General features: G+C 48.3%; 1 protein-coding gene across 1 annotated transcript in view; it reads left to right on the top strand.

The window, feature by feature from the left end:
- The first annotated feature begins 9,166 nt into the window (after positions 1-9,166).
- The window catches only part of Lmnb1 (lamin B1), a 45,870-nt gene continuing 43,547 nt past the window's right edge, over positions 9,167-11,489 (top strand). The window contains exon 1 of the mRNA XM_048419186.3: positions 9,167-9,795. Within this exon, the coding sequence (XP_048275143.2) occupies positions 9,437-9,795 (359 nt within the window). The 5' untranslated portion in view covers positions 9,167-9,436. The remainder of the gene's footprint in view (positions 9,796-11,489) is intronic.

Raw genomic sequence — 11,489 nt, 5'->3', positions numbered from 1 at the left:
ACAAAGGGCAGTATTAAAGGTGCAGCTTGCCCTGGCTCCTGGGGAGGCTAGACATGCTGACTGGCACTCTTTTATATTATATCTGACATATATGCAAAGTCTAGGATAAAGGCATGGCTAGCCACAGTGGCCCAGGGGGAGGATGTCGATCTCCGTGAGTTCGAGGCCAGTCTCGTCTACATAGTGAGTTCTAGGACAGGCAGGGCTAAATAGTAAGAGCCTGTCTCGAGGAAAAGAAACAAAACCCAAAACAAACAAACAAAAAAAACCAAAAACAACTTAGAACAAGAAAGAACGTGTGTGTGTAAAACAGGATTTTGTCAAATCGAAAGAAAAACAGTGGTACAAAATCAGCTTATCCATATCAGTCAACCCTCAGACAGATGCGATCGTATTTCTTCTGTTATTAGCTACTTGGTGCTTACTTATGAAAGGCTCAAAACCTCCAGAATCTTAGTCTGCCTCACTGGTGGTCTATTTCTGCTGAGTCTGCCTAAGGATTGACGCCATTTGCGCTGTTACTGCCTCAGAAGTATACCTCTCACCGTTTCCTGTGACTTCATAGCATGATACTTACTGCAGAGTTTTGAAACCCATTTATGTCCCCAACTGTCTAAGTCGCACTGCTGCGAGAGAATCTCTGCAGGAGTGATCAGCAGACAGCTGTCAGTAACAAGCACACCGGATCCCACACTTACCAGCTGTCTAGACGGAGAAGAAAGGATGCTTTAGGTGAGATGACAGGGACTAGTGAGGGACAGGTATGGTTGTGGAGACGCAGAAGATAACCTGTGTAATTTCTTTTGAAATTTTACAAACGCATGCCCGAAAGTTCTGAAGCCTGCTTTTGTCTTTCTAGGAAGGTGAACAACTATGGTTTGCTCCGGCCCAAGGAAGCTGGAAGGAACTGATGTGGGCAGACAGGATCACCCAGCCAGATGGTGGAGACATGATGGTAAGAGTGTGGAGGCGGGGTAAGGGTGCCAATTAGCATGTCTAGCCTCCCCAGGAGCCAAGGCAAGCAGATGGCTGCACCTTTCCTGTTCCCGTCCTCTGTCCAGCAGGCAGCAGGGTTGCTCTTGTACTCATGCAGAGAGTGCACACAGACTCTTCTTCCAGAATGTGGAAGTGGTGGACCTGCAGCGGAACGATATAAATATCATGTCAAAGAGAAGTAGATCTTATCTCCGTCAGCCTCTTGCAATAGCTTGGTGCCCGTCAGAGGCTGACACCACAGGAAAGTGACTGGTTGTCACTCAGCAGCCAGGGCAGCTTGTGTGTGCTTGGAGAGAGGCTGGCTTCCAGGTAGTTTGTGAGAGCACAAGTCACAAAGTCCACCATAGCCTTTCCCGAACACTCCGGTGGGATGGACGGGGCCTGCCTCCATCATTTCCTCCTCTCTCTGGAGCTGGCTGCAATTGTAGTCACTGAATGCTTGTTAAATCCAGCCTTAATCCCAGCACTCGGGAGGCTGAGGCAGCTGGATCTCTGGTCTACTGGGTGACTTCCAGGACAGTCAGGGCTATGCAGAGAAACAGTCCTGAAAAGAAAAACAAAAACAGAAGGCAAAAAAGAAAGTGTGTAAAATTGAATCAAGCTGTGACAATTCAGTTACTGCGTGCACGATTCAGCATTTTCTAAATATGAATGCTACACCAGGATAAATGGTCACATGACAAAATACAATGGACAACCCTGGGAAGAAGGCTTTCATTTTCATTTCAAACCAAATAATCACTTTCAAAATTGTGAAGTAGCCAATCATGGTAGGGTTCATGCTAGCACTGGAGGAAGAGACTAGAGGATCTTGAGGTCAAGACCATCTTTGGGTACATGGCAAGTTTAGGCTAGCCTGGGCTACATAAATCCTATCTTAGTACCTACCCCATCCATGCATATGTATGTGTATCTACATGTATGTATGTTTTAGGTAAATGGTTGACTTTCTCAATTTTTCATCAATAACTAGCTTTGCAGGCAACATTTAATATGAAATGAATAAATATGATACCGAAATCAGGCAATGCCATTAGAGAGACTCCATGTTTTTTATTGTTTTCAGTGCCTTCTTAATAACACTAGATATGTAGTATGTAGTCACTAAAAACCATTACAGATCAGATTATTACTTTCAGACAGGAATAGGAAACAGGAAGTCAGGCACACATCTTGTGTAATTCTTACAGAGAATCGCTTTAAAACATTTCAAAAGTAAGATTCCTGTCTGTTAGCAGTTTGCTTAGAGGGAGGTCAGTTGACTTCCACGTGGGTGTGCTGTTGCACACATCCCTCTCTCTCTCTCTCTCTCTCTCTCTCTCTCTCTCTCACACACACACACACACACATACACACACCCCGGAGTCTTTTGCTCAAAGGAAATACACCCAGATATCTCTGCTACTTTAATACCTTGAGAGAAAGGGGAGGAAGGGCCTGGCAAAGGCCAGGGCACTGAGACCACTCTTTGTTTGACACTGTCTACTGGCACATGGGTAGGGGACACAGAGGTGACGGTAGAGCATCATGGCAGTGTCCCTAAAAGTCATGCTGAATCCTAAATGAGAAGGTGCATGGTGTGGGAGAATGGCACGCTAGTTATTTCTGTAGTAGATGCTTTTATCCACTTGACTTGTATTATTTTGTATTTAATTTTTCCAAGATTCATTCATTTTATTTTATGTGAGTCTTTTGTTGCATCATGTATATGTACCTCGTGCATGTCTGGTGCCCATGGAGGTCAGAAGAAGGCATCAGATCCCCAGTATCTGGCATTACGGATGGCTTGTGAAACCACCATGTGGGTGCTGGGATCTGAACCTGGGTCTTCTGCAAGAGAAACAATTTTCTTAACTACTGAGCCATCTCTCCAGGCTCCTACTTTTATTTTTTATTTTAAAAATGTACATTTATTTATTTGTGCCTGAATGCATGCAAACCATGGCTCTCATGTGGAAGCCAGAGGTCAGTAGCTTGTCGCAGTCTGTTCTCTCCGTCTACCACGTGGGTCCGAGGGACTGAACTCATGACATCAGTCTTGGCTGCAATCACCTTCAGCTGATGAAGGGTCTTGCTGGCCCTCACTTTATTTTTAGCAGTAAAAATGTTGCCCAACTAATACATCTACAACACAGCTCTTGAAACTAAGACTCAGGGATCATTGTGGAAGGAGGGCAGAATGAATGTAAGAGCCAGAGGAATAGGACATTTGCTGCGAGACTGTGTCTTCTAGAAACGCCAGATGCTACACCATGAAATTTTACCAACATGGATGCCTAAAGAAGACTTGAATCAGCCTGACGCCAATACACATGATAACATGAAAGGGCCTTAACCCTAGACAAAGCACTATGGGCAACTGGGGAATACTGAAGGGGAGAAATGGTCCTCCCTGAGGAAGAGCCCTCCCAGTTGGTTATCTAACAGCAAGTCGTCAGTCCTGAGATCATATATGTATAGGTGACATTATATGAACTGAGCAGGTTGTGCTCATGTATTTAGTCATATGTGTGTGTGTGTGTGTGTAGATATAAGTGTATATGTTTAATAATGAAATAAAAAGAGGCCATGAATTTGTGAGCAAGGGAGGAGTAGTGTGTGGGAGAGGCTGGAAGAAGGAAAAGGGGTAAATGATGATGTAATTATAATTTCAAAGAACAAAAACATTTAAAAAAAAGAAATAGAAATGTTGAACTCCTGTAATTTGGTGACTTCCCTTTTTCCTATGACAATTGAGATTTCATTTCTCCATCCTTCATTTTACAACCAACCAACTGAAATCCCTTAAAGGAAGAAACAAAGTGTTAGATTAGAGAAGTGCAACCTATTTCTTATAAGTGACTACATACTTCTCGACCACTGTTAACATAGGGAGGGTGCTTTCCCCCAGCTCTGAATCCCTGTGCAGGGGGTTAACACAGGGAGGGGTTTTTCCCCAGCTCTGGACCCCTGTGTAGGAGTTAATACAGGAAGGCGCTTTCCTCCAGCTCTGGACCTCTGTGCAGGGGCTAATACGTGTGTGTGTGTGTGTGTGTGTGTGCTTTTCCCCAGCAAATGTGGAGGTGATGGGATGTTTCTCTCCAGTCCTTATAAATCTCTTTTCAAATAAACAGAGCAGTGCCGTACACACAGCAGGTACGCAAGAACATTTCCCACTTAATTTCCTATTTTGTTTTAGATAAGACATTACTATCATGTTTGTGCCACATTAACCAACTTACTTGTTTTAATAATAATTTCCTCAATTTTTCATTCTTATTGACTGGCAAAGGCCAGCCCAGTGACTGAAATGTACATCCCTCACCACTTCCTGGAGTACTCCCCATGTGGTATGGTTTAAAACAAAAAGCACAACATAAGGAGATTAGGGGTGCCACCTGAGAGTTCCCCCAATTTCCTCTGGAGGCTGTGGGTTGTCACTTTCATGCCCCTACAAGGTACTGAATCCACTTGCCAGTCCCTGGAGGGTGACATTCTTAGAAGCCAGCTCATAGATGTCTTTGGTGCTTCCTCCTCCCACACAGAGACCTGCCCAGCCCTACAATGTGTTCCTATGCTACTTTGTGCATGGTTCTTTAGGACTTGGCACTTGGAAGCCTAGATGATTTACATGAGAGCTTCGAAGTGGGGATCACCTACCCCAGTGTTTTCTGGCTGGTATGTAGATTACCGTAGTGTACACAGAGTGTTATATCACAGCGTGCATATATGTGCAACAGATGTGCAAACCTTTCCTGTCTCAACCCCTTACTCCAAGCTGCAGGCTTTCTTAGCTCCTTCACACCCTTTGGAAAGGTAAAGGAAGGTGTATTAGTCCAGTTTCCCTAAAAATCTCCCAGACAGACAGGAGGTATATTTACATAGGGCAGATGTATTTTCAGCAATCTGTTCAAGACCGGCAAGTATGGGTTGAAAGATGGAGAGCAGGGAAGGGCTAATGGGCAAGCTGGAAGTTGGCTAGCAATCCCTTTCCTTTCTCGGAGGAGAGTCTTTCTCTAGTTCAGCCTCCTAGTTACTGAACAAGACCCATGCACTCAAAGACTACTGAATGAAATTAAATGTCACCCAGACACCTTCCAGAAACATCTAGAATGCAGTTTGACTATTAAGGTATCTGGTCCAGCACAACTAACCATCACAGGTTACTGTGCTGTTACTCTTACCTTTTATTGCTTGCTGCCTTGGGGTTTTGTGCTGGAGATTGAGTGACAGGAAAGTGTTCTGCTAACTAGCTGCAGGCTCAGTGCTCACGCTCACACTGCATGCTCAGCTGCCTCTGCTGTCTTTTGGATGCTGCTGACCACCAGAGTGCCAGCAAGGCTGCTGTTGGAGTCTGCTCTGCTGCTCTGACATGGAGGGGACGGGGGACTCTTCCGGAAGCCACAAATCACCTTTACTGACTGAGCCTCAAACTCTACCTCCACCTCAGCCCGCAAGTATGACTAGGAGCTGGGGTCTCACAGGATGCCTGGCTTCCAATTGTCTTTTACCCAGCTGGAGTTTTTATTAGGTGTGGAAGGATTCTGGTGGAGGGGACTGGTTCAGCCAGACTCTTTCTGGAAACCATAGCCCCGTCTGCAATCTCAGGAAGGAGGACAAAGTAAAGATGAGACAGAAGAGTGGGACTCATTGCTGTCCGGCTGAAACTTCATCCTTTTATTTTACCATGCATTTCCCCCTTTGCTTTCCTGAATTCAGCTGCAGGACTGGAAAAGATGCTGTCTATCTTTTCAGATTGATCTCAAACGCAGAGCCTTCAGGAACTGTGAGGATCAAACTGTGGGAAGGTGTTTTAGGAAGTCTTTATAACTCCTTGACAATTATATTGATGTGTGTGTGTGTGTGTGTGTGTGTGTGTATGTGTGTGTGTGTGCGCGCGCGTGTGTGTGCATGTGTTTAAGGATGTGGGTGCTTGTGTGGAGGTCAGGGGACAACTTGATGGGTCTGTTCTCTCCTTTCACCAGCTGAATACTGGGGATTGAACTCAGGTCGTCAGTTGTGCCAACAAATGCTTTTCCTGCTGACTAATCTCACTGGCCCATCCTTACGATATCAGACAAGTATCTATTTGATGATTTTCATCTTCATTACCTCTATAACCAACTCCCACTCCTTCTGAACTGTTCCTTTTTTCTAACAAGTCACAGTGCTTCAGGGAGAAGAGTCTCATTTCCGTAGTAGAAGAATTAAGCTAATAAACTTAGCTGCTGCTAGGTAAGCCATACGTACACCTCAAGGTAAAAGGAATGACCTACCTAAGGTTGATCCTGAAGAAGGAAAGCTCCTAAGGCTTTGAGCTGGGCCAGTTCCAATCAGATTAGAAGCAGCCAAATTATCTGCAAACCTCACACTCCCGACACCAATAACCAATAAAACACTGCTATTTTTAAATCATGCTCAAGGCTGAGATGCACAGTGGAGGGGCAACCCTTTTAAGATTAAACAAACATTTAAAGAACAGATACATAAACATTGATTTAAAAATGCTTTAAAATGTTTACAATGATTCCACTGTTAGAGCATTATGATCACAGTATGTCATGTGACTCATATGGCTGACCAAGAGTGCAAATCACTTAAAAAAAAAAAAAAAGCCCTAAGCAATATGCCAGTAGTAAAATAAAACTTTAAGTTGGGAGGTGCAACACTGCTTTAATCCCGGTACTTGGAAGGCAGAGGGAGGCAGATCTCTTGAGTGTGGTGCCAGCTTCGTCTACAGAGTGAGATCCAGGATAGCCAGGGCTACCCAGGGAAAGCTTGTCTTGCAAATAACCAAAGCAAACCAAACCAACCAAATGAAAAAGATGAAGCTAGAGTCGAAGGAAACCAACTCCACTAATCCTAGTACCAAATGTAGAGATTTTAACAAGTGGATGTGGAAAGCAACTTGGAGTATTACATAAACTTGCAGAGGCTGTGCTATGAGGACAATCCTAGTCAAAGATGATCAGTGTACTGTGCTTTATATCTTCTGGACCTGTTTTAACATACAAAAAATCATAATCAGAATTGGAAGAGATCCAACATCTCAACCTCTTGAAACACAATTTATTCTTATACTTTTACAACTGGAAAAAGTATTTTGCAAAGCAAATATGAAGCAACTGAGCTCTATAGAAGACCATGTGTTCAATTATTTCTACGTTCATCCACTCAGTAAACACATATTGAAGAGTAACCTTTAGCAACTCCTTTTTCTCCTTCAGTTTTATGCCTCTGTCCAAGCTATCCTATTGGCACAGACTGTACACTCAGCTATCTGCCAGATGCCCCTCTCCTCTCCTGGGACACAAGTGGGTGTGCTAGGATCCCCCTCTCCCCACTTCCTCTACCTTGCCATCCCATCCCAGTCTCGTCCCCTTCTTCCCAGATCTCTTGGGTATCCTATATTTTCCATCCCAGATCCAAATGATACACAGGAAGTTGGGCAGATGCCATGTAAGTTCTCTATAAGTAGTAAGCTGTAGTGGCCATTCCAGTTGAACTATAGAAGAGGAAAACAAAGGCATGGCATGCTGGAACTTGGTGGGGTATATATAAAAACAACCAATAATTAGATATGTGCCCTGACAAGTTTTATAGGATAAATAACGCACTATATTTGAATATTCAACATAGAAGTATTCTCATCACACTTAAAGTAATTTTTAGTCCTAAAACTCTGGAGGTGAATGGGATTTCAGAAATCATTTGAATGAGAGGGACAGCAAAGAACCAGGGTAGGACACACACTCAGTAGTTAGGTGTGGGAAAAGTAAAGCAAGTGTACATTTAGCAAAAAGATGTGGCCCAAAATGGGCGACTATCTAAATCTAATTTTTTTCATTGCTTTGATTGCAGAAATTGAATAACAATTAGCAAGAGTTACTATCTGTGATACAGTGTTTCAACACATTTCCATATAATTTACTTAATCTTTACACATCTTCTCTGGAAACTAGGAATCCTTTCATTTTCCCAAGAGGAAATCGTGGTATAATAGCCTCATAATGACACACCTTTCTGGGGTGGGCAGGACAAATCAGCTGGTAAAGGTATTTGTTGCCATGCCTTAGTTCCCTTCCATCCCGGGAATCCACCGTGGAAAGACACGATGTGTCTGGTCTCCTTTGACCCCGTTGAACTCACACACAAAATACAACGTATCAACTGCAAACCTGCAGTCTGAGTTTGAGAGATTCTATCCATCGAAGCACAGGCTGTCGAGAGCAGTGCAAGGTGGTTATCACTCCACAGGAGGTCTGAAAAAACTTCGAAAATGACCTGAGGGTGGTAGCTCTAACCAGTAAACCCAGCCAGATTGCCACAAATCCTAGATTTGCCACGGGGACATTGTCTCAAAACCAAAACCAATCTAGCGGCCAATTCTGTTACGGAGTAACTTTTAAAAACAAAATTTATTTCAAATTCCGCAAGCCCAGCCTTTTATTAATCTTAATTTAATGAACCACAACAACAGCTTATCCTATTAGTCGTGTTAAGCTGATCATTCGTGGGTTGTTTCTGATTTGACAAAACCGTACACCAAGAAACGGATCCGGGGCCGCAAATCATTGCTAGCAAATTCTGATTTCAGAAGCAATGTTGCTTTATTCCGTGACAAACAAGCTGTCGGTTTCAGCACAACTTGGTGCTGTCGCGAACCGTTTCCCATCCTAGAGAGGCTGGTACTGGGACCAACAAGCCGAGCTGGGGCCCGCAGGCACCCATTTAGATCAGGCCTCGGGGTAGAGGTCGCGGTGCCCGCGGCCGGACTCGTTTATATTTGAATTTCCCTGAACGGTCAGCAGCAGGAGGCGGCGCGGACCCGCCCCGGAAACCTCGGGCTCTTTCCCGCCATTTGCAGGCCCGGCCCTTCCAGGGGTCCCCAGGGGGAGAGCACGCGCTCCGGCGGGCTCTGGGCTCCCGGCTGAGGAAGGAGCAGTTCGGGGCGCCCCTCCCCGCCACGCCCAAGTCCGAGGGCGAGGCCGACGGTTGCCCGGGGGTCAGATTTTGAATTTTTAGGCCGGGCCCCCTCCGCGAGTCGCAGGGGCGCGCCGCCCGCTCCCTATTGGCCGGCGGCGGTCACGTGGGGGCTCCGCCATGTTGCGGAGCGCGGCCCGTGCCACCTCCGCCCCCCGCGCCTCGCCTCCTGCCCGCCTCCCGCCGCCCTCCTCCCAGGCCCGCCCGCCGCTCGGAGCAGCTCGAGAGGAAACAAAGTGCAGCGGGCGGGAGACTCACGTCCGCGGCGTGCACCCTCTCGGCCTCCGGGCTGCCCCGGCCTCTTCCCGCGCGCGTCGGCGAGTGTGCGTGTGCGCTTACAAAGAGCGTCTCGCCGGCGATCGCCCTCTCCGCGGCCCTCCCGCTTCGCTCTTTGTGCGGTAGCCGCCGCCGCCATCCCAGCTGTCCTCGGTCCCCGCCGCCGGCCTGTGGTTTGTACCTTCGATCCCGCCGCCCCGCCATGGCGACCGCGACCCCCGTGCCGCCGCGGGCGGGCAGCCGCGTCAGCGCCCCCTCCACGCCGCTCAGCCCCACGCGCCTGTCGCGGCTGCAGGAGAAAGAGGAGCTGCGCGAGCTCAACGACCGCCTGGCGGTGTACATCGACAAGGTGCGCAGCCTGGAGACGGAGAACAGCGCGCTGCAGCTGCAGGTGACCGAGCGGGAGGAGGTGCGCGGCCGGGAGCTCACCGGGCTCAAGGCTCTCTACGAGACCGAGCTGGCCGACGCGCGCCGCGCCCTCGACGACACGGCCCGAGAGCGCGCCAAGCTCCAGATCGAGCTGGGCAAGTTCAAGGCCGAGCACGACCAGCTGCTGCTCAAGTGAGTACGGGCTCTGTCGTCAACGCCGCGAGGCTCCCGGGACGCCATCGGGAGCCGGGCTCCGGGGGAGGGACCGCACAGGCCGGGTGCCTTGTCCTTCCGAAGGGTACGGGGTCCTCGTTTCCGAAGGGGGCAGGGCCCTCGTGTCTTAAAAGCAGAGGAGGGGGAATCTAGTGATTTAGAGTTGGACGGGGGTGTCATGGAGGGGCACTCGAGTTGTAGAGACGGTGGGGTCGTGGCGATTATTTATAGGTGGCTGGGTCAAATGCGGGGCCTGGGACTTGACCCCGGACCCCATATTTCCCCCCCCATCTGCAGGTCCCGGGTCAGGGGAGCTGATGCCACTGCGCGCGCTCGAATGCGCGCCCCGGTTTCCGGCGGGTGGGAGACAAAGCATCTGGTGGGTTTGCTGGACTAGGGCGGCTGAGCCGGGTGGACTCGCCAATCGCCAGAAGAATGAATGAGTTCTAGGCGGGCGGAGGAAGGGGAGGGACGGGCCCCGAGCATCCGCGGCTCCCGGGGGTGGGTCTTGCTTTGGCGCGCTCAGTCTCGGCCCTGTGACATTTTGCCAGCTATCTGCGCCTGCCTTCACGACGCGGGAAGGGCGGGGACTGAGCTGCACGCCTTTGGCCTAGGGCTAGCTGGGTTTCCAAGCTGGAGAGTTTGCGTTGCGGTAGAATGTCCTCTGGTGGCGCCCGGGTCCTGGGTACTCTGCGCCCCAGATTCCTTAAACTGGGCTTTCGTAGGCCACGACCGTCAAGCCTCTGACTCGCGAATTACCCATTCTGCCAGCGGTAGCGCTCTCTTCTCTGCTTCAGCCTCCTGTAGAATAATGCTTTTCCTAGAGACAGTACTGCGGACCCACACCCCGCATACCTGCGGCCTGTGGTGCAGTCACTGTGCCACGGAAGATGTGTTTGAGTGAGGAAGAGCTAGTAATTCTGATGGGGACTGAGTTTTCAGACCCGGTTACATCTTTGTTGTCCTGTCCTTGATTTTCTGATGGGTAAAATATGTGACTCAGTTGTGTGCAACAAGTGCTGGCGTCACGTTGCAGATTTGCTGCATTTCAGTCCAGAATTTACGATCTTTTCACCACCGTCAGCAGATTTGTTTGGGAGGTGTCTGATTCAGACTTTGACCATTTGCCCCGGGATATCTTTCTGTACGTGTCTCTCATTTCCCTGACTCGTTACTTTTCTTTGGGAGCGTGTACCTTATCAGATATTTAAAAATGACTTGTAAAAGCGTATGTGGTAACAATAAAACCATGTATAGGCTGGTTTAAAATGAACATTTACTTGGTTCTCCAGGCTGGCCTGCAAGTCTTGGGCTTGCCCACCTATTACAGCATGTCTTTCCTGCCTCTCTCTCATTATTTTAAGTGTATGGGTATTTTGCCCTCATGTGTGTCTGCACCACGTGTATTCCTGGTAGAGGCCAGAAGAGGGTGTTGGATCCCCTGGAACTAGAGTAACTCACTTAAATAAGACACCACGTGGGTGCCGGGAATGGAACCTGAGTCCACCCGAAGGGCATCCACGCTTCCTAGAAGTTAGGTGCTTCTAACCGCTGAGCCGTCTCTCCAGCCCTGATTGGTTTTTTGAGACTGAAAATCACGGTGTCGCCCTGGATGGCCTGGAGCTCTCTGCAGACCAGCCTGGTCATCAGATCACAGCGATCCACCTGCCTCT

Source organism: Myodes glareolus, chromosome 13 (genome assembly GCF_982192425.1).
Source record: "Myodes glareolus chromosome 13, mMyoGla1.1, whole genome shotgun sequence".
Taxonomy (NCBI): domain Eukaryota; kingdom Metazoa; phylum Chordata; class Mammalia; order Rodentia; family Cricetidae; genus Myodes; species Myodes glareolus.
Note: the sequence above shows the minus strand (reverse complement) of the source record. Positions and strands in the feature narration are given on the sequence as shown.